The sequence below is a fragment of the Pararge aegeria genome, chromosome 8 (assembly GCF_905163445.1).
Source record: "Pararge aegeria chromosome 8, ilParAegt1.1, whole genome shotgun sequence".
Classification (NCBI taxonomy): Eukaryota; Metazoa; Arthropoda; class Insecta; order Lepidoptera; family Nymphalidae; genus Pararge; species Pararge aegeria.
Window position 1 is genome coordinate 8,386,150 of NC_053187.1, and position 23,914 is coordinate 8,410,063.

The following is a 23,914-nucleotide window of genomic DNA, read 5'->3' on the forward strand; positions in this document are numbered from 1 at the left end:
AAACAACGTGAATGCACCACCATTTTTTATTATAGGTTACTAAAAAAATATCATCATGCTTTCTTCAAAACACTAACCTACAATATCTTATCCTATATAGTGAATTGTGCAAAAGCGCATTAAATTGAGGTAATAACTTAGCGTGTAATGGTGACTAATAATTGACTACATCGAAGAAAAACGATCTCGTATACCCAAAAGTTTTAAGGTAACAGAATTGCGGGTAGTTGACTATAAATAAGTATAACCCGCGCGGTATTAAATAATATAAAAGGCAGCCGAATGGTGCATGGCATCGGTCGCCTTATAAAAATCTCTGTAATGGCCCAAGTTAATAACTTTTGTATACTTTTTATTATTAGTACGTTAAAAAAAAAAAAAAATTTTATCAGTAAAAAGATATTTTTTATATATGTACTTGTTTTTTTTTTAATATTTTTACATATTTTATACTAAAAAGTTTCCATCTTATGAACCGTAAGAAAAAATAAATAGCTAAAAGAAGTAAAAACCGAAGAGCAATATTTTGGCCAGAAGGAAGATATTTAGTTACTGGTGTGGACAAAATATAATGGAGATTTCAAAATGATATGGGTCTGCGTTCACCAATTCATCGGCCTTTTATTGTATTATATTTTGCGATAAGTCAACTACCCTAATGTCATGGATATCAATCGATAAACGGCGATAAATTCATGCCACTATAAAAACCGACAGCGACATTTAGGTTAAACAAGTGGTAATTTATTGGTACTCCAGTTAGAATCGTGATGCCTCGTAAATTTATACGGGGCTATAAACTGAACCGCCAAGAGTAAATTGCCGTCATTATATAACGACGCCACTCCTTGTGATAATTTTGGCTGTTTGGTCCTTACTTTTGCTATCTTCGATGTTGAGTTTGGAAGATTGGATTTTCTTCCACGTATCGCCTAGCGCTTTGCTGAAATGGTCGTCCACGCCACCTTTCGTGGACTGCTTTTCGTTGTCTTTTAACCTTGAGGTTTGGATTTGGCGCCACGTGTCTCCGAGGGCTTTTGTGAAGTGATCGTCCACAGAAAGACTGGCATCATCTACTTCCATTGCTATGATTTTGGTTGGCTTAGGTGGTTCTTCTGGCTGGAATTGTATGGGACTACTGGCTCTGTCTTTCATGTTTGGTTTAGAGTTCGCCTGGCTGTTCTCTGCGTTTGGGGGTGCGTTCTTCTTGAACAGGTTCATGTAATCGTCACCGAGGGAGCGCCTAAAGTGCTCGTCTATGACTGGATCGCACATTGACATTGAACCTGCGGATAAATACATGTATATTGAGAAACGAAGACACATAAATTGGGAATTAACCTATCCGCTTCCATTTTCCATTTGACGGGCGATTGGCAATGTGGGCAGCGACCCTGCTTTCTGAGTCCAAGGCCAGTCAGTTCTGGGTGTTTATCTGTATATCATAAGTGTTTATGTGTACTATTCATAAAAATATTCATCAGTCACCTTAGTATAACCGAGCCTACGCTTGGGTCTAGATGGCGATTGGTGTATTGTCGTAATATATTTATTTATTTCTCACAAACAGAAGAATTAATCGCCAGTAACAGTCCACTAGTACATTAAAGGCCTCTCCCAACGGGAGGGTTCACCCATTATCACCACGCTTGGCAGATGGGTTGCTGTTCTGAAGTAGTAGAATAGAGGACGCTGCTAACCGTTCTCCGTTACATTCCCTAAGTTGCCTTGTGCGACCCCCGCGGAAAGAGGAGGGTTGGCGAAAACTGTATTCTGATCTGCCGTCACCATACGACACAACAAAGATTGTAAAATTGAAAGTTTTGATCGTGAAAAACCGTTTTCTGTTCGGTATAATATGATAACTGTGAGTTGTGACTATCCGAATGCTGGGCCTTTTTTATCATTGTCACATATTAGTGATATTAATATAAAGGTCTAAATAAACGCTATCTTATCCATTCTTATTTCAGGGTTGGTACTAAGAATAACTTTACAGATAAACCAAACGCCTAAACTGACAAAACAGACAGAACCTGAGAATCGAACTCAAGACCTCGTGATCCGCAGTTTAACACGCTAAACACAGACATCCAGGTTTCCAAGTTGGGTGGGTTGATTATATCCTCACCATGATCATCCTATTACCGGCCCACTACAAGGCACTGGTCTCCTACCACGATGAGAAGGGTTGAGGCCCTATTCTACCACGCTGGCTCAGTGCGGTGGACTCCACACGCCTTTGAGAACATTATTGGGAACTCTCAGGTTTCCTCACGATGTTTTTCTTCAGCGGTGAAGCAAGTGATATTTTAATTGGTTAAAACGCCCGTAGCTTCGAAAAGTTTGAGGTGCTGGTTATTCGAACTTGGACCCCTGAAAGTTAAGCCGAGGGTTGACTATATGCTGTTAAGTAATTATGATCTCACCGGGTGGTGCGTCGTTACTCTTGATGACAGACGGCCGGTTGTAAGGTGGAGGGGCGGGGCGGGAGCGGAGTCTCATGTCTATGGGTGCCTCGTGCTTTGCGCCGGGGTATTCTGGCGGTGCTATGGACAACCAAGAAAACAATTATTATAATGTCAATCTATATAAAAATAAGTCTCTTCTTGCTATGGGACGCTTATTATCAATACAACCAATTTATTCGGAAAAAAAGATATCCAAGTTAGATAAAATTGTTAGGATAGCTTCATGAAATCCTTTGTCTATCGTCCAATATTTCTCAGTCTTTCAACAAAGCGTGATGCCTGTGATCACATTTGGCTACGAAAAATGGACATGATTGCTCTTAAGACGGTGGTCTAGCTGCGACGAATTTCATGAAAATGTATTCTAAAAACTATTGTTGTTGTACTGAACCGTCGGATTCCTCATGTCTTCTTCCGTAATCACTTTACTGTATAGAGGCAAATGCAGCTCAGACAGCAGCAGACTGTTACCCACATGTTAACTTAAACAATTGGTGAGAGAGAGAAATCAGAGAAATCCGAAATTTCGTATTTTTCTACTATCTGCTATATGTATGTTATTTCTAAGAGGATTAAATTATTTAAGGCGTGGAAGTTTTGAGAAAGATGCGTCTAGGTTTTTGTTACTTTCTGTCATGTTATTTCATTTTCATATTTGTCAAAAAGATGAATTTTTGGGTTCCATAGAGGGTAAGATTTTGTAAAGTAATTAGCTTTTTTTGTAAAGTAATTTATTTAGGACATACTTGCGTTTAGATTCAAATTCATGATGAGGAGAGACTAGCGTTTGATCATGGAAGTGAATAGTGGAACTAAACAATAGTTACTGGTAAATACCTAGAGTTGCGTTTATTAAGTTAGTTTCAATGAATTAAATATATTACACTTGACGACGAGACTTATATTATGCATCTTGGAGGTGGGTAGCGGAACTCCTCAAAGGTTACTGATAAAGCCCTCGATTTTGGCGTCATTTATTTTGCTTTAGCGCGTCAATACATAAGAAGCAGATAAAAGCTAAAGACTTTGCTTACCTTTCCCATTGATGTTGATTGCTAGATTTTCTGGCGCTTCATCCGTTTCGTCGGAGAGCTCTCCGTCGCTGTGAGGCTGTGCGCGCGCTATTGATGGCGCTATACGTCGCTCGTTAAAAGACTGTGACCTTAACGCCATTTTTCCGTTCTCTCTGTAAATATAACGTTATATTATGTTAACGCGAAATAAGACATTCATAGCCCGATGGTTAGTTAGGGCCCGAGTTCGATCCCCGTTACGAACCTTTAACTATTCAGAGTTATGTGCGGTTTAAGAAGTTAAATATCGCTTTAAGCGTGAAGGAAGACACCGGTATAAACCTGCATGACTGAGAGTTCTCTTAATATTCTCAAAGGCATGTCAAGTCTACCGATCCGCACTTGGCCAGCATAGTGGATTACGGCATAAGAACTTCTCGTTGCTATGTGCAATTTTATGGTGCAATTTAAAATTTCAATCCTTATATTCCTCACCAAACAGATTTTCGGCAATGTACCCTCTACGCACGTTGCGCTCCGAAACCGCATCCCGGTACCGCTCTCGCGAGCATCCTCAGTATATGTTGACTTTACAATGAACAATTGTTAAGATCTGTTTGGTGTAGAGTATAAGGATTGAAGAAATTATAAATTACACCATAGATTCTCCTGCTTTCGCGAAGTTTAGCAAATTAAGCTTAATTTTTATAATCATTTGGCTATCAGCTATTTTGCTCATATATTCTTAACAATTTATGAATTTAAGTCAAGTTTCAAGTATTTTTGTGCTCCTTTTGCTGTAAGTATATTCTCAAGTTTCTCTTGAGGAACGGGTGCAAACTATGGAAAGGATGAATTTGAATTCGTAAATATATAATTTATCTCTAGCACTTTGATAATATCATAATGTTAGTAGTAGCAGCACAGAGGAAGCTACTTAAGGAAGAAGGGGAAGGTAAAGGAGGGGTGGTAAAACAGTATTTTGATCTGATACATTGCACGGTTGCTTCGTAATGGAACGGTAATCGTCTGATGTTATTGATGAAGATGATGATTGTTGATGATGACCGTTACTGACGAGCTTCTTTCCCCCAGCATGTTCGTCACGAGATCGTGGATTCGATTGCTAAGTTTGGCAACAAATTTTATTCATGTATTGGGTTTTTCAGTTAAGAAATAATCAGTAACCTGGGATCCTGAAACCAGTTCAACTAAAAGCTGATAATGATTATAGTACGTTGGCCTATATTCGCGAAATTTTCAGTATAATGGGACCCTGGACTCAGTAATGTTCTATGATAATCTTATAATGATTATATTACCTTGGCCTATATTCGGGCAGCCGCGTGGATCGCCGTTCTCGCCTCCATTTTCCAGTAAGTTCTTTTGGTTGCGCGCGGGGTGTCTCAGGAGACAGTGTTCGGTCTCCTTCTGATTCCCCACTCGATGCTGTGCTCGGGGTCTCTATAACGGAAAGATAAAGTCAACTTAAAATCTTCTATATTATTCTTATTTTTTTTTAGACAATACACACATCGCCACACATCTAGCCGAAAGTAAGCGTAGCTTGCGTGTTATACAAAGATCCTAAGATGACTGATGAATATTTTTATGAATATACTTTCAATACTTATAACATACAAATAAACACTGAAAGACATTCTTCTCTATATATAGATAAACACTGATAAACATTGAAAGTCTTTCAAATTATTATAAAGAATTCAAAACAATATCTACATTATTTCCAATTACAAAAAAAACCAGCTAACGCAAAAGCAAACATCACCAGATGAACTGCTAATACTCGTAGGTTGCCGGCTTTTGAGACTTATTATATTGAAGCACCGTAGATTGAAATTGGTTGCACAATTCGCATGGGCGTCATAAAAATAATCTGTATTATAGATAACGTCTGTATAATCCTTCTGTCCACCAATCCGCACTGAGACAACGATGGTCTTTGGCCTAAACCCTTCTAATTATGGGATACCCGTGGCCTGTAGTGGGCCGGTAACGGGTTATGAGATGAGATGATATACTTCTGGTATAACGGACAGTCGAATATTACATAAAATAGACAAAAAGTAGGCCATGTCCTATTCCAAACTATAATCTACCTCAGTGCCAATTTTCATCCAGATCTATCCAGCATTTGTGGCGTGATTGAGTAACACACATCAATCCAAATTTTCTCGCATTTATGTAGTACCTAGTAAGATTAATGTAATAAAATGTTAACAAATTTTAGAAGATTAGCAGTTATTATTGAAGGTACTTGAAAAGCACTGAACCAAAGTTATTGGGATTTAATGGGATTGATATAAGAACATGTAAGCTACTGAATTTAAAATTAATTATGCAAACCGGATAAATCGGTACATGATACCAAAAATGCGATTTTTTTTTTGTCAGTAAGTAGTTTCGATTTTTGGATGTTTGTAAATATTATCAAGTCTCATTTTCTGAGATGACGTCACGATATCAGTAGTAATTTAACATTAAACTGCTTAGTGGAACTTCTACTGTTCATACTGTCACACCCGTATTGATAGCATGAACAGTGGAGTAGAATTAGCAAAAATGAAAAAGGACAAAGCATTCCTGTTTGCAAAAAAAGTCTAATGGTAATTATAGGATTGTGAGCGGTGACAGCCTCGTGAAGATTTCGAATCCCAACACGCGCTTCTAACCTTTCTAAGTTATGTGCGTTTTAAGCATATAAATATCACTTACTTTAACGAAACTTTAAGGAAACCCGCATGCCTGAGAGTTCTCATAATGTTCTCAAAGGCGTGAAAAGGCCACCAATCTGCACTGGGCCAGCGTGGTGGACTGCAGCCTAAACCCTACTCATTGTGGTAAGAGACCGGTGCTCTTAGTTGGCCGGTAATGAGTTCAAAATTCAAAATTCATTTATTTCATGTAGGAATCGAAATGAATTCCTTCCTTCAAGTAGGAGTTTTTGACATGAATAATAGAGGATTTTAAATAAAGCTATATCGTATTTTGCCAGAATAGTAAATGTATTGGGGAGTTCCGTCTTCTATCTCCGAAGATATTGTTTATTAGATCAAAGATGTATAGTGACAAAAAACCATCGATATCGCTTAATGATTTGGCAAGGCGTCGCAGAAAAAATGTGTGGTGTACACATGATTTTTTCTGCGATGAAGATTTTTCCTTCAAGAAGTTCGATAAATAACTCGTAAGTTCTGTTCTTTTATTATAAAAACAATCTCGTTACAGTGAAAAACAAAAACGGGAGCGTTTCGTTTTGACTTTCTTCGCTTTCCTTCATTATACGTACAGTTTTGAAAGTCTAATCGACGGCGGAACAGTAAATACGGCCTTAATAAAAGCGATACTAATATCTGATACAGAACAGAACACTCAAAATACGGTCATTTACCTTTTAGTGGTGAGCATATCCATGGTTGCCATAAAGGCACATTGAATTTCGGCGACTGAGGAGGCTCCATTGAAAGATGATCCAGACTACTCAAAGGAGTCCCAGTCAGAAGAAGCAAATAATGCGAAAGTTCCATCATAACGACACCATTAAAAACTTTGTAACACTCAACACCATTGCATATTTAAGAAACACATCGCATAAAATGCACTTTAATATGAGCACTAAAATTTTGATGTTTTCTTGCACTAACAATTCCTTAGCAGATCGATCTTATAGGAAACACATTGGCGTCTAAACACAGGTAACACTGAAGGTCGACTGAATAAAAAACCAACTGGAAGAGATTACATTGGAATAAATAAATGAGATGAACAAAAAATAAACCGAAAAGGAAAAAGAGCATCATGCTACATCCACGCGGCCGGACGTTGCGGCGCTTCCTTCGAAGCATATGATACAGGGTGGCTTTAACATATCGTTACCATCTCATAACGTATACTGGGACAGATAAGAGAATTATGATATTTATAACAAAAGCTGTACCTATACGCGTCTGAACGCCCATTGTTACGGTTACTCGGAAATATGCTGATAAGTGGCATCGAGAGCACGTTATTTATGTGACCTCATCTCGATAACAAAGAAAACGGCAACACAACACATTTTTGTGTCAAATGAGCCTGACCTCCTGTGCCCTGTTTTCTGACATCGGAATTTCAAATTTATAACACAATAGCAAAGCCCATTGCATATTGACACCAATTCTGCTGTACACATATCTAAATATTAAGGAAACTTGGTACCACTAAAAGTCATTTCCATCATTTTCAATAGGTAAGCTAAGACTATTTTACAACCTCTTGTTGATACGCTTTGCAGTTAAGTCTCAGTTTCAAATTTCTGAACAGTATTCATGCATTTGTTAGTATCCGATTAAACTGAAATTTAGCAATATAAATTGGATGTAAGATGGATGATGGAGCTGGTTTTATGATATAGTTGAGGTTCTATAGTTGACGTGAACACATAGGTGGTATACTATTCATCTCAAGTAGTTGAACGATCGTAATCAGTATCTGATAATGATATGAATGTGTATTACAAACTTGTTTTATATGAAATTATTTTTGAATAATATTGTAACAAATCCTTACATGACTTTTCCGAAAGCTTTTTAATGTAAGTTACTATTTATGTCTGTCCAATTTTCTTCAAACTATTTTCATCGAATATTCGTTAGAGCCTTAGTTGTAGCAGGAGGTTACCTTCTTCGAATAATTTTCAAATACAATTTCAGCGTTTACCTATTTATTCCAATTACGACCTAACAACACTACTTTGTTACCTTCCTTGATTATCTTATACATGTGTGTTGGGAAAAACTTGCCACAGAAATATTTCTTTTTAGTGTTCAAAGACAAGACCTTACACCAATCTTAACGATCGCCTTTTCATAAACATCCTGTACATGAATACATCAACCTGTTCGGTCCATTCATGAAAGTGCGTGAGCGCAGGGCGCGGGGATTAATGAACCCCCCTCCATGCCTCACCCTTCCGTCGCCTATACAACCTTATCATTTGAAGTACAATTTTAAGCTTCACTACATTCGCTTTAAGATGAATATCGCTTAACACATATGGGATTATAATAAATCAGTGCCAATGAAGGAGAATTGAGATCTTAAAATTAGTGGCATAAAGCTCGTATTCGTTTATAAGCTACCTCCTAATGATCGAGTTTAAATTACGGTGGTTGTATCCTTGGAAGGTTGTGTTTTATTTTGACGCGGTCCGGCGCGCGGGGGGCTAAGTCGAAGGCTGTGAGAAGTTGCCGCTCCAGAGAGTATAGGCATTAGGTTTTTTATTGTCTAATAGAGCGGAGGTAAAGGGCTGCCGACAGGTAGAGCGAGGATGGCGCCGCTAGATTAATTATAGTCTGAAACTAGAATAGTGCAGGCAGTGATTTTTGCTTAATATTATTCTAAATTTTAAACCCTTTTCACTTTCTTACTAAGTCTGAAACAAATTTTATTTACTTTTGAGATATTCATCTATTCTCACAAACTTAATCATTAATAATATTAGTAGGATGGTTTCGATATAAAGTATCCCCCAGTCAAAATTTTCAAAATATATTAAATGTACAGAAGTCTTCCAGTTACAGTTTTATTATAAGTATAGATGTGAAGTAGGTAACTTTAAAGTTAGTTATCATTGATCTTTTTGTATAAATACCTATTTGAAAATATTGTGTGAATCTGACTTCTATTTAACGACCTGCGTCATGCCATACCTAAATTTGCTTTGAGGAGTTAGTCTGGTCTTGTGGGAGGCTATTGCAGCAGCTAGTTTCCGTCCAAATAAGAAAGCATCTTATTACCTTCCAATATTAAGTTCGTTTGTCGTCTACAAATATTTGATGTTTAAGTAGAAGTTTCCGGCTAACATTATGAGTTTCAATTGTTTCATGATAATACGAAGGTTGCAGGTAGGGTTGCCTGGCAGTGTAATTAACTGGCCGTGTTTTATTTTTCTCAGTTCGTCTTATTTGTTTCGCCGCCCATTCAACCGGAGCGCCTGACTGTGGCGGATTTGGGTCCTTTCTGCTTAGACCACTATATCAAAGCCTGTGGGCGAAAAATCAGTTCGGAACAAAGTCTGTTATTTATTGGAAAAGTTTGAAGATAAACCAAATACAAAATAGGATATCCTTAGACTAGGTATGCGTGATAACAAAATAGTTTAAGTATCACTGTTTTTTCTAGACTAGGATTCTCTATACAGTAAAATAATTGTTAGTTTTATTTATTTATTGAAAAAGTTTTAAGATAAAAGACAACACAACAAAACAATGTCTCTTACAGTGTTGAAGACGATGACGACGATGAAATAGGTACAGTGCAGGCTAGCAGGCTACATAAATACATACTTGAAGAGAATATCTTTTATTCGTACAATAATTCTCATTTACTGCGCATCTGATATCTCCAGCGATTTTATTAAATGCAATATCCGTAGTTATATTGCGCTGATCTCTAAGGCCCGGGAGCGAAAGGATGCGAGTAATTCAGTGGCGGGCCTGCGCGGATGCCAGTTTGCTTGGGGGGATGTTTATTTGCACGCACGACATTATCGATTTCTTTCCCTCCTGGCGTTCCGGGGGAGATGTTTAGGGATGGTTTTAGATAGATAAAGCAATAAGCCGACGCGAAAGAAAATTACATAAAAACAGAGAATGATGCTCGCAAAGATTGTCTTATCAGTTTAGGCCTTCACGTTTGCCTCACTATTTATCTAACTAACACAAAACTCTGAAATGCACTCTCAACGTTTCTCTCCGACACAAGGGAATTATTAGATGTTTAGATTGTATAGATTAATCCATTGATTACAATTGTGTAATCAATGGATTACACAAGTGCATTGTAAACTCAGCTAATGAGGATTTTTTTTTTAGTATTTATCTAACTAATAAAAAACTCTGAAATGCACTCTCAACGTTTCTCTCCGACACAAGGCAATTGTTTGTTTTTTTTTTTTAATTAACGATAGGCCAGCGCTTGACGACAATCATGCCCGTTAGAAAGCAATGATGAGGTCTAGGTTGGAGCACGCTTGCCTCGAAAAAGCCTATTCACTCTAGCCTTGAAGGTACTCAAATTATACGTGGCAGGAAACACAGTTGCCGGGAGGGCTGCTCCGGTGTCGGAGCGAAACGCACGTAGACAGTGCATTTTGGAACATTTGTGTGGTGTGGGGTATACAGATTGAATATAAATAGCTGAGATTGACGCCGTGGGGTGACGGCAGATCACCACCGCTCTTCTTCCCGCGGGTGTCGTACGAGGCGACTAAGGAAATATAACGGAGAGCGGATCATCAACCCGCCTGCCCAGCGTGATGATTATGGGCAAATCCTCCAGTTTGGAGAAGGAGAGGCCTTTAGTCCAGCAGTGGACTGTAATAGGATGATGATGATGATATATAGCTAAAGAGTTCGTTTGTTTGTTTACCTACTTGAACTCGATCTCAGGAACTACTGGTCCGATTTGAATAATTCTTTCAGTGTTGGACAGCCTATAGTAGTAGTATAGCACTAATGAAGAATGTTTCAAGATTGTTTTGCTTAAGGTTGACTTATAAGCGGACGAAGTCGCGAGAAACCGCTAGTTATAAATATAATCAGAAATTATAATATAGTGCATGTGGAGCTTTTCGCGGCATATAGCAAATTAAGCTTAGCATTCAAAGGAAAACGGCATGCCAAGTGTAATATTTTTTACCTACATTTACTTATTAGATCGCGTGGAAGTTAACTGGGTACGATTTATATAGTATCGAATGAGCGACATCTACTTAGTAAAAATACTAAACAAACACTACATAACTGTAACTAACTATATTATATATATATATATATATAAACTACATATAATATCTTATAAATAATCCTTATTAGGTAGGAAATCTCATGGCACTCTATTAAATACCATTAACGACTTTGGCATTCTGATGACAGTTAACTACTGGTTTTTTTTTATAGTTATAATTGACGGAGCAAGCAGATGTCCCACCGACTGGAAGGGGGAAATCACATCCATGCAAACAGAAAAAAACTTCGCGGGGCATGAAAAGGCATGTTCTGCAACGTATGAAGCCTCACGTGCCTCCAACCACGCCCTTGAGATCGAAACATAGCATTCCAAGAATGCTGATTGCTGCCACGGCGGTAGTCATTCCCCGGACAAGATCGACTACTCGACTCGACTCTACTACGACTAAAAAAGTAAGTTATAATTAGATACTCAAATGAAAAACAGTAGCATTGCTATGCTACTGTTTTTCATTTGAGTATCTAATCAACTGAAATTCCTTACATCAAATTTTATAATAACAGTTAGGTATAACAGCAATATGATTTATGTTCAACAGAATTATACATATACGTAATGAGAAGCACACATTTAATATCCAGTTGAAGTTAATTGTATTCAAATTTGGGCTTGCGTGAAGCCAGTAGCCCGTCCGTGACCGCGAGCCCCGCCGGACTATAGTTATTTAACATCGAGATAACAGATTCATGCTGACTGTCCACCGGGAAACTAAGACTGCATATCTCTACGCGGTCACGAATGCCACTATGAACTGTATATGTGTATATTCTATAGAATATTGAATGGTAAGCTTGTCTGTCTCATTAGGTAAACCTGTAAGATAAATTTAAGTAGTTTTAATATCGGTCGGCTTTTCTGCGTTTTTAGGAAATGAAAAACTGCTATCATAACAATACGAAGATAAATTTCGCCATCGTCTAAAAGGTTATAATAGCTCTGTATCGGAAATCTGTAAAATACAAAAAGAAATCTATCCCACGAGACCCATACATTTTTCGGAGATAAAAATTAGCCTTCTTGCTTTTCCGGACCCGGAAGGGTAATTGTATATCATTTTATAACAAATTACCAGATGAAATCCTTATCCTGCCTCTCAATAGGTTCAAAAGTTATATAAAACGTAAGCTCATAGAAAAATCCTATTCCAATATTAGGGATTAAATGCATCATAATAAAGCTTGGAAATGCTCTAACTTTATAGCTTAACATTAACTCGACTGTGAGATGGTGATAACAAAAAAAAATACTAAGTTTATTGCTCTTCCTTCTTAAACCAGGGCGCGTTTGGAACCCTCCTAGCTTTAGTTTTAAGTTAACGAATGCAGTTATCACCATCACCTAACATAAGTGTTAGCAGGTTAAATGTATGAACGCTTCATAAGTGATAAGGTGTACATGAATAAAACATTTATGAATTTGAATTTTTTATATCTAATAATCTAAGCAGCCTAACTGGGTTTTAATATATATCCGTTCAGCCGCTCTTAGCCGGCAACAATCTAATGAAAAGCTTATAAAAGCTATCATCGTCTAATATGAATCCAATAAGATTTTATAAGTCCCATTACTAGGCACCTCTATTCCACATGAAAGGCCAATACAGACCCCACTCTGCTTCATTACGGGGGCTTTACGTTAACACAAAACTTAACTTACGTAGGTACATACTATTATGAACTTTTTTACAGGTACCCTCCTTTTTTGGCAGTCCTATAGCAACAAGTATAACACAAAGAGACTTGTCGACCTTTTCATTTACGTATTGAATTATCAATTACTAGCTTAATTTGGAATCTGGCCGGTGGATGGCCAACCTTAATTCAGGTATTTATGTATCAACGCTACCTGTGCACGCACCTTTTAAAGGCAGCCATGCAATCTGCCTGGAAGTCCAGTAGCTGATAACATTTTGTTTTATTTATTCATAAAAGCCGTTTAGGAATGACAATTTTTTTTTTATCGACACTGAAAAAGGTCACGCAGTTCACAATAAGGGAAGACCGATTTCAGCGTTGAAACTAAATGCGATTAATCAAACTCAGTTTATGCGTTAAACTTAGTCGTGGGATGCACGTTGAGCGATATGTGGTTTTATTTAACTTGGTTGGATGGATTTTTGTTGGTTGTTGATTGGACTTGGTATGATGTCATTTGAGCAGTATCTAGCGGCTATAGACTTCATATATAGAAGCAGTTAAGAACTACATGACACAAATTTCGTCACAAAATCTGTTCATGCCTTCAAGGCGTGTCCGAATCTAGTTAGTAAATACTAATTTTCTGCCCTATTTTGATGAGGCTTTGAAGTACGTTCTTGATATATTGTTATAACGTCAGTATCGAAATATACGTCCGTAATCTATAACTAATACAAACCTCTTGATCATTAATAATTATTAGATACCTAGGTACGCCTAAGCAGTTATGTTTTAGGCGAATACAAATGAAAAAATTAAAATGAAAAAATTATTTATTTGTTATCTAAATTTCATTACAAAACAATAGGCTAAGACCTCCATTTAAGTTTGGAAAAAACCTGTATTTGGAGGTCTCGCTCTTTCCCATATAAAGTTTACACATATACTAATAACATGACTTAAGTCTTAACCAATTTAATACATTTTATCATTTTATACTTTTTTTTTGTTTAGAATTTTTCAAAATCAATCATGCAAGCATGCAAATTTGTGAGTGTGTGTGTGTAAGTGTTTGAGTGTGTGTGTGTGTGTTTATGTGTGTGCTTTTACTTTAGAATCAGGAAGAGAGATTCTGTCTCATCGTACGTTAATGACTTTATCCAATTTGTTACTGTTTTTTTACAGTCATGCAGTTTCAGTGGATAAATATTCAAAACTCTATTTATTCTATTATACAGCCGTTTTACAAAGTTAACATTTTCATTATTATCGTTATCAATCCACTACCGACCCTCTATAAGGTCGAGGCTTCTATCAGAAATGAGCAGTCTATAGGCCTTAGTCCTACCAGACTGGCTAAGTGCGTAGCGTGGTAGACTACTTAATGATTTCTGACACTGTTGAAGCAAGTAATGTTTTACTGCTTAAAAACGCATATAACTCCAAAAGTTAGAGGCGCGTTTTGGGGATCGTACTCGGTCCCCCCGAAGGGTTGAAATTAAGCGCTAGGCTATCACTAATCATTTAAATATTGGGATGAAAAAAAAATTTAAGTCACTAAAGTTAATTCATCATTAGGTTTGTATTTGATATCTTTAGGGTGCAACAAAGTCAAATATGCTTTCAGTATCCCGTTGAATCGATAAGCGATGTCTGTTTAGTCTGCAAACATCAATATAGGTAGGCTGGTTTTAGGTACTATATTGCGCGGAAGGCGGATGTTTGAAGCGAAAGTGCGGGAAGCGAAAACATTCCGCATTCCGTACTTTATTGTTTTAATTTCCAAGTGATTATTGATGCAAGGAATATTTGTAGTCGCATTTATAGGTAGGTAGGTAGATAGTTATTATTTTAATTCATGCTAAAAATTTTGTGTAGGTATACTGTACCAAGACATAAAACTATCAATATTTATTGTAAGGTAAATATGAAGTCACTATTCTTTACAATAAAATATTCAAAAAAATGTATGTCTTCTGTACCAGCTAAGGAAAACTATTCAGACTACTAGAGGCATCTATCAGCATGTTCGATATTCAAACTACATCATACAGCGCCATCTAACAAGCACGCGCTCCACAACATGTTCCCAATGTCATCCACAGATGGAAGCACAATAGTATTATTTATGTTGAAATATTTTAACCAGGGAAATACTTAAAGCCTACAACTAGGTACGTGGAAATATGATCTAATAAGAAGTTACTTATTTGTTTATGCAAGTTATCTATTTAGATATCTTATATTCAACGGTACAGCCGATTTGGAATTAAAATTTTAGAGACACCAATTGATTTTTTCTGTATACAATTCTTCAGTAACAACCTGTAGCATTAGTACAAGATTTGCTTGTTCGCAATCGAGGAATCGATATCGACTAAGATCTTTGTATCGTCTAAGTAAAATGGACCGAAAATAACTTGATTTAAAGTCGCAAATCCTTTACTTCTGTTTTTATTTTGCAAACGTTAACGTTAGCTTAGGCTTTTGAAAGAATACAATACGGATTACTGGATTTGCGACTCTAAGACGAGTAACAGTAGGTCCATTTTACTTTGACAATACTGAGTAAGATATGCGAAAAAGACGACTTGTAACTAAGGCTACTGGTGTTAAAATTTGAGTTGTCAGCCTCCGTGCCTCAGAAAACACTAATAAACTATTGTCAGTCCTAATAATAATAAAATAGAATAAATTAATATTTTGGATGTCGTGCAGGTTACATACTTTTAGATAATTAGAACAGAACATGCTGCACGTACCTACTTACATCATGGCCCCAACGTAAAATGCTTTTAAAAAAACAGTGAATTTTTATCAATTATTTGATTACATTGATTATTGATATTATTTACTTAAAGCTTAAGGCGGTTGGTTATAAATCAAAATGTTAAAAAAAACCATGAAATTTTAACGTTAAAAAAATTACATTTTTGTAGTCACGTAGTTATGAATAATAATGGTGCTCTTATCAATAAAATTGCACGCAGCGATCGCTTCCTTCAGCAAACGTCACGCTAAGGACAAGATAACGTGGACAGGGGTGTACAAAAAGCAATTGACTTAAAATAATAAAAATACATTCTTAAAAAAAATTACGCTAGAACTAGTCTGGTAGTCTCGATATTGGACTCCATGTACCTAGTGGGTCTGTTTCTTTTATGTATTTATGTATGTTTTTGGCTTTCTTTGTTCCATCTTAAATTCCACCTTTTTTATAGTAATAATTGACGCACCAAGTCCAACGAGTACTTGATGGTAAATGGAAAACCATGGCCTATAAGCCTCATGTGCCTGTAATAACATCGGCACCCATGCCTATTAGGCCGATAAAATAAATAAATAAATATACTAAGACAATACCCATAACGCCATCTAGCCCTAAAGTAAGCGTTGCTAGTGTTATGGTTACTAAGATGACTGATGAATATTTTTATGAATAATTACATAAATAAATATAAAATACAGATAAACACCCAGACACTGAAAAACATTCATGTCATCACACAATCATTTTCTAGTTGCTCGAACCCACAGCCTTGTACTCAGAAAGCAGTGTCGCTGCCCACTGCGCCAATAGGCCGTCGACACAATAAGCGTGACGGTACACATAGTCGATTTCTGTTACAAAAAGCTGTACCAAAAAGAAAGAAAAAAGGCAAGAAAAATAAAACTGCTATCTAACTTAATCAGTTTTTCATTAAGGCAATAGTAGGTGCAACGCCGCGCGCCGCACCGCATAGTCACTCTAAAGTAAGAGGATGAATCAATACAATAACATTTTCATAAAACCTAAGTCCACGCCCGATTGTGTATGCGGCCTTCGCTTGCATAACAAAATAGCACCATATACTGTGTGTCCGTACGTGGTAGCCCTGACATGGTTCGGTCGCTATTCAACTAAGGAGTAGCCCTATGTGGATGTGTTTGTGTATGAATTTTTATCATTTATGGCACCTTGGATCATAAAACCAGACTTTGCGAGAGGTCTTAGCAATATTTCTAACTAGCTGTTGCCCACGTTCTTCGTAAACGTTTATTACGGTGTTTTACAAATCCCTTGGGAAACATATTTTAGCACAGGCAGGAGACAAAAAATTATATCCTCTGACAAAAGCAACGCGCAGCATACCTTGGCTCCCCAGCGTCACTCCCTGAAGCACTTGGCGACCTGGGCGGCCTGCTAAGCTTCATGAGTTAGCTCGGCTGGCTGGAGTGACCCAGCGGGGAGCTGTACCAGTTGCACTACGTGCAACGGAACGTTCTGTCCGTCCAAGTACGGAGACAAGTCCAGGAGAAAGAAGAAGAAGATATAATTAACGTGTCCACCGGCTAAAGCACAGTAAACCAGGAATAGGAATGGTTTATCCCTTTTATACTTCCACATATATTATTTGGATGTTATTTTCACACGTTCGCCAGTGCTATGTGAGTTGTTAAAGATTTGGGAGAAGATTAATTTTTATTTATCCTTTCCCCGGGGAGATAATTGTCTCCTGCCCAGGGAAAGACTTTTCCCCACCTTTCGGGGGGACGAGTTCAACTAATAAGAGCCTCTTTACGGAGAAGGCCGCACAAAGCTGTTCCACCTTCACATCGAAATAGTTATCAAGGATTAGAGGGAGAATCTAGTTTGCCTGCTGGTACGTATTTCTTAACGAAAATTTCTTAACGACTAGAGTACATTTATACAAGTAATATTTTTACTAGTTGAGTTTCTACCGAACGAAAAATGAGCCTGTTGAGCAAACAGAAATTGTAGACATCAAGAATTATTTTATAAAACCTCAACGCAAAAAGGGGAGCTACAAATTTACCGAGTTAAGATTTCTTTTGACGGAGTGCATCGGCAACAAAGTTTGTCTGCAAACTTTCTAACTCCTCGACTACGTACAGGAGATAATGTCGTATTTGGGCTCTAATTATTTTATTTCGATAAAGTGCGTTTTAAAGAATTAAATATCACTTGCTATAAAGGTGAAGGAAAAACTCGTGAGACCTGCCTGCCTGAGAGTTCTCCATAATGTTCTCAAAGACGCGTGAAGTTTGCAAATAATTTGCAAATTGATACAGTGAATGACTACGGTTAAAACCCAAATAGTAACACTAAATATAATTAATAAGATCTATTTCTAACCGACAGAAAAAAGGAGAAGTTTTCGGTTCGATGTATGTTCGGGAATAAATCCGACATATAGACGGATTTTGATCTTAAAAAGAGTTTTGGAGATAGAAAACTTGAAAAAGGGACAGCTATGTTAAAAAAAAAACTTCTCTGGTTATTTTAAGTTAACATCCACGCAAAGGCTCATCTATCATCCAGCTTTGCTAGCACTACTGAATGATAAGAGTTTGGTAAAAGGTAAGAATAAACTTCCCTAGCCCGTTAAATTCCTGACTCAGCGACATTTCATAATGTTACATCATTGGACATGACTATATGTACTAGCCGTTTAAAGAGAATTTTATTATCTGCATTCAGTGAATGCCGGACATTCCGAGTAGAGTAAACATCCAAATGCATTCGGTTTAGTCAGAAAACTCTAGAAAATCTGACCTGGTCTATATATTTTGGAATTTATGTATAAAATATGCTGATACTAAATATATTGGCACTATCCTGTTCTGTTGCTGTGAGTCCTATCTACAGAGGTGGCCTAAAGAGATTGCTTGCAGCAATAAGGCCGCTTTTGCATACCTAAAACGTTATTTACTGTAAACTTCTAACTGTCTCTTTTTCTTTGTGTCTTGCGTGCAATAAAGTGTTTCATCTTCTTCTTTTCTGATCTTCGGACTGATCGGTCTTATCTTAGCTGTGATTAGTTAATCTGTTATGAAGTAAATTAAATAAAAATCGTTTATTTCGTGTCTTATTCCAACTCACTTACGTAACTCAAAAGTTTGTTAAACTTGAAAGGGCGTGTGAAGTCTAGCCCGGACTTGGCCAGCGTGGTTGCCCCTCTCATAGGCTCATTCTGAGAGGAGACCCGTGCCCTGATGTGGGTCGGTACTGGGTTGATCATGATGAATGTAGTGTAAAGGAACCTGTTAGTAAAGATCGGCACGTGTCGATCATTTTGATTGACGTAAACATCTGATCTCCTTCGAGTTAATAATACGACGATAAAATTCCGATTGTAGGGGTCAGACAAAGGAATTTTCATTACCTACCTTACGCGGCCATATTACGATACAATCGATACGATAATCGCAGTGTTGACTCTTTTTTACCGATTCGGTATAAATAATGTTGGTTTACGTAAATCCCAAAATAATCTGATTTAAAGTAATGTATTGATTGAATTTAAAGTAATGTTGAACTTGAATCCGGACACGACCTTCAGTAATGAAGTAAACGACGAAGAAGAAGTAGATTATATAGCGCCGCAGCGTCTTACGTGCTATGATAACCGACCCGTCTGCCCAGCGTTTAAGGGAAATATGTCTTTAGTAGAGCAGAACACTGTTTTGGCTAAAAAATCGAAAAGGTCGAACATAGTAATGTCGGTGTATATTACCATGTTAGTTTCGCTAGTACACGCGAATCGGTAAGTGCAGTGTGGGAAGACCTCCAAAAACAGATGACAGATTCGCTGGACAGATGACCCTAAAAAGGTGGCTGGAAGCGGCTGGCAGAGAAAGACGGAGGACGGTGGGCGCTCTCTTGAAACGGCCAATTTTCCGTAGCTGACGCTTGTGGGCTGTTGTTTTTGATGATGATGATGATGAGTACACATTTGTGTAAGCTTCTGGGAACCGTTCTCGCAGTATTCAAAAACCCCTTTATTACTTATGCATCTCAGGGAACCTCAAGAGGGAAGAAGCATCAGTAATAAAGGATTTTTAAAGACAAAAAAAGCTTACACAAATGTGTACTCATCATCACCACGCTGGCCCTTTAAAGTTAACAAACTTTGGAGTTATAGATACCGTATATCTGTTAAATTTGAATGAAGTTGTCAAAATCTGACGTGTGAACCTAAATATATGGCATACATGCGCCAATGTGGCTGTGACGTTAGTTTACATGAAAACGGCTTTACGACTACTACAGTACTGTAGTCTGCAGAAAAACCCACACAGAACACTTCTTTGCTGTATTTGAAAGAGCCCTCCTTGAATGGGCAGTAGGTAAATTCTAAAACTTAGCTACAACGACAAGTAACATAACCAAAAACAAGCAATCAAGTCAGCCTTGTACTAAAAATCGCATTCCATATCTTCACCTTGATGAATAAAAGAAAATCTATTAAAAACGCCAATTACAATTACACAGGAATGCGAAGAATTTGTAAAACTCATTAGCAATACCGATATGTGTATCGGTAATTGGTCGACGTGTGTTAGATCATACAGACAATACGAGACGGCCCGAATAGCTGGAATCGTTCGGATAGCTGCACTCTCGCTTGGCAGCCAATGAAATGGAATCATGCGTTAGAAATTCTACTCTTCATGATGACTTCATTGGTGCGGGATTCCTTCAGATGCGTTTGTCACAACACGCACGTGCATTTTTGGCATTGCACACAGCTCGGTCGTTTTAGGACCACTTTCTACTAAAAGAAATGCACGTGTCTATTTTTTCGTTTGGTTCATCCATACTAATCCATTCTTTTATTGTAAATGCGAAAGTTTATTTGTTTCTAATGTCACATGAGTATATCTTATAAAGAAGCACTTTACGTGCATGGGAACAAGGTTACCTTTTTCCAAACAGATATATATCCAGACTTGTAGACTTAAGCGTGTCAATCAGATTCCTTGATTTCCGTTAAAAAAGATCATTTTCAAGTTTCCATTGACCTGCTAGGCTTTCGCTAGCTTCTCTTGGAATGATTCCATTCAAACGATTCTTGCGGGACACCGGAACTTTTACATAGAACAACCAATTTATATAGATATTTTAGCTAATTTTTAGTTTAAAATTCCAAGACTGACAAACTGTTGATATTAAGCTCAGGCTGCACTCCTGCGCTCAAAATACGGCTGATGCTTTGCGCAAAAATTAAGCCAGTCTTTATGTCACCACATGGGACAATTATTAGGACGAGATGTAATGGATATTGTGCTATGGAGTCCATGGCACAAACCTATCCACGGTACACGCCATATATGCGAATAATATATGTTACTCTCTAAGGCATAATTGCGCCACTGGCCGGATTCAGCTTTCCCAGCTTCGGCTCCCGGTTTGATGCTGTCTTGTCTGTTTGCTATTTTTTTACGCATGCTGGGTTCGATATACACACTTGTAGATATTTGTTACGGAGATAAATTGCATCTTGGAGGATTTAGGATATTTGACGGTACAAGGCAAAAGAAAAATACAGGTTTAAGAAAAAAAAGATATTCACAGCTTGCTTTCTGCAAAAGCGAATAAAACCTTTATATCAGTCCTATAATAGCGATTGTAGCGCCATCTAGTAAGAAATATTATATTTACGATCTACGTTTCAAAAGTCCATATTACAATGATAAACTAGAGGTGCCACATTGCTTTTTTGATCATTTTATAATCCCTTAAATAGAGATTGCCATTGACGCGATTGCCAGAGAGTAGCAAGATCAAATCCTGTCGGTTCCAAATTTTTTTATATGCATTTTATATTTACCAAAAAACATAATTACTATCGAAATTTGTGCAAAATTAGAGATAAATTATGACATAGTTTTGTTAATGGATAGGTTTTCAATGTTTAAAGTTTTTAACATTTTTCTTCCAATTTCCCATACCTCTAAACCTTTTCTGCGCGACAAAGTACCTGAATATTCATAATTACAAAGGGCCATAAGATTTCTACCGGACAAGAATCATAAAAACTTTGAGCATTTTAAAGTTAATCAAATAGGTCCAGAAAACACCTTTCTGCGCATGTCACATATTAAATTTGCACATGGTAGTGACACTATGACGTTAACTACATTCGCGCTTTGATTGAAGAAGATTTAGGAGTAGAATCTATCATAGTCCAATAACTATTTCATACTTGGACCGCGAGGCAAGTCTTAGTCTTGCAAAATATAAATGAACAAGACAAAACTCCTCGAATATTTACATAGTAAGTATAATGATACCGAAAATGTAATTTGTTATGACAACAATAGCGATCAGTAATTGCATTCCTAAGAATGTTAGTAACTGTAGTCCGCAACGCAACCTACATTCAGCATTCTTTTCAAAACCGTAACACGCCGTCTCAGCGTTCCGGATACAATTGTACATGCCACATTCACCCCTATGCCCTTTGCAATAAAACCTCATGTTAAGTACAGCATTCGATGTAATGCCAGGTATTGAATTTATAGAGAGCTGTAAAACTCCTACATACTAAGTAGCTTATGATGATTGATATGAGATGTTGATAACCAAGACGAGATTCCGAATGGCGGTACCTTGTTTGATTGTGATGGGCACTTATTGTTTGAGTGCAGTGTTGCCATTATCCTCATACTTATCCTACGATTGCCCGACTGTAATTTGGACACAAGTCTCTTTTCTTAAATGGTGTGATGGATACTAAGCTTAGAACCTGCAGCTTAAAACCGCTGCTCCAATATGGATAGTGTTTAACAATATAATATTTATTTATATTTGTTTAAACTCTGTTTTTTTTTTTAATTATTTACGTAATCATCTGTGCCGTGTTCTCTACCTGTAGGTATCGTACGGGGTCCCAGATAGCGGAGAAAGTGCAGCAGCGTACTCTGTGCAAATACTACCATCTACTGCGACCACGTCTCCGAACGACCACGACTCACGACCACGAATCCGTCTGCCCAGCATGGTGATTAAGGGCAAACCCTCCCGCTGCGGGAGGCCTTTATTCCAGCCGCGTAATCTTATAGGCTGTTGATGATGACATACTCAATAGATAATGATGACATTATCTACTCTTTATCGGCCCTCAGATCTCCTTTCAGAAGGGTTTATAGGCTGCAGTGAGAAGATTTCAAACTAAAGAGGCAGTTGGTAGTAGTGTTGTTGTTTTTAGTGTGAAGATGATCAATTCCCACTGCTGGGAAAATGCCTCATCTTTTATAGTAAAGAGGGTTCTAGGGAATAGATCCATCACGCTGCTATATTAAACCCATTCCAGGTTGGGCGGGTTGCTGGGCATCGACGATAATTATCACAGGTTAGTGGTAATAACCGACGGCTTATCATGCTCTTCAAGGTGCGTGGGTGAAGACCACCAATTTCCAAACTTCGGGTAGTGAGAATTATTAACAAAAAAAACTAAAACCTAACAATTCGTGGTCTAGGAATCTGCGTTCTGCCGTTGAAAATGCTTACACTCTATGTAATACGGTGTAAATATTGCGAATTCTATTCGGTTCGTGGTCGGCTAAAGGCAGAGGCGCGCAGTGGACTCGGCTCCGAAGTCCGAGGCCGGCCAAATTCCTGAGCGCTTTCTCTGAGTCTGATAGTTCGTCGACGCGCACGCATGCTGAGCAATGAAAGTAAATGTTCACGCCCCGCCTCTGTCATCGGATTGCATAATTATTTGCTATTGAACAATTGTTTGTAAACAACCCAGCGACAAGAATCCATCAGTGGACGTTGCGTGATCGTATCTTGATTAGGTACACCTAATTATATGCATTCCTCTAACTATATAACACTATCTCGATCGGCAGCATAGTTGTGGTGAAAATTGTTTTCAGCCTTTTAAAATTCTTTAAGATTAAATACAATTATTCCAATGGAAAGTACTCTGAATATAAATACTAGTAATGAATGCGGTTGATGGTGAAATGCACCTGAAACATGTATATTCATTCTCGTGAAAACTTTTTTACTAAACAAAACCTACTTTTTATAAGCACCAACATATTACATATTTTTATATTGATGACGACATTTTTGAGTCGTTGTTCCAAGTAAGACATAAAATACTGCATATTGGTACTTTTTAGACCATTTGCTTTTAAGTATATTATAGTAGCAACATAGTTATATATTTACATATATTTACAT

General features: G+C 37.5%; 1 protein-coding gene across 2 annotated transcripts in view; it reads right to left on the minus strand.

Annotated features, from left to right (window-relative positions):
* Positions 1 to 427: 427 nt before the first annotated feature.
* LOC120626098 overlaps positions 428 to 23,914 on the minus strand; it is a 44,051-nt gene continuing 20,564 nt past the window's right edge. Inside the window, exons 1-5 of one of the 2 annotated variants that reach the window (XM_039893391.1) lie at positions 6,897 to 7,035; positions 4,807 to 4,948; positions 3,506 to 3,657; positions 2,430 to 2,549; positions 428 to 1,286 (exon numbers count right to left, since the gene is read on the minus strand). In XM_039893391.1, the coding sequence (XP_039749325.1) occupies positions 829 to 1,286; positions 2,430 to 2,549; positions 3,506 to 3,657; positions 4,807 to 4,948; positions 6,897 to 7,035 (1,011 nt within the window). In that variant the 3' untranslated portion in view covers positions 428 to 828. Of the gene's footprint in view, positions 1,287 to 2,429; positions 2,550 to 3,505; positions 3,658 to 4,806; positions 4,949 to 6,896; positions 7,036 to 23,914 lie in introns of those variants that run through there. The other variant, XM_039893392.1, reaches the window with a different exon arrangement.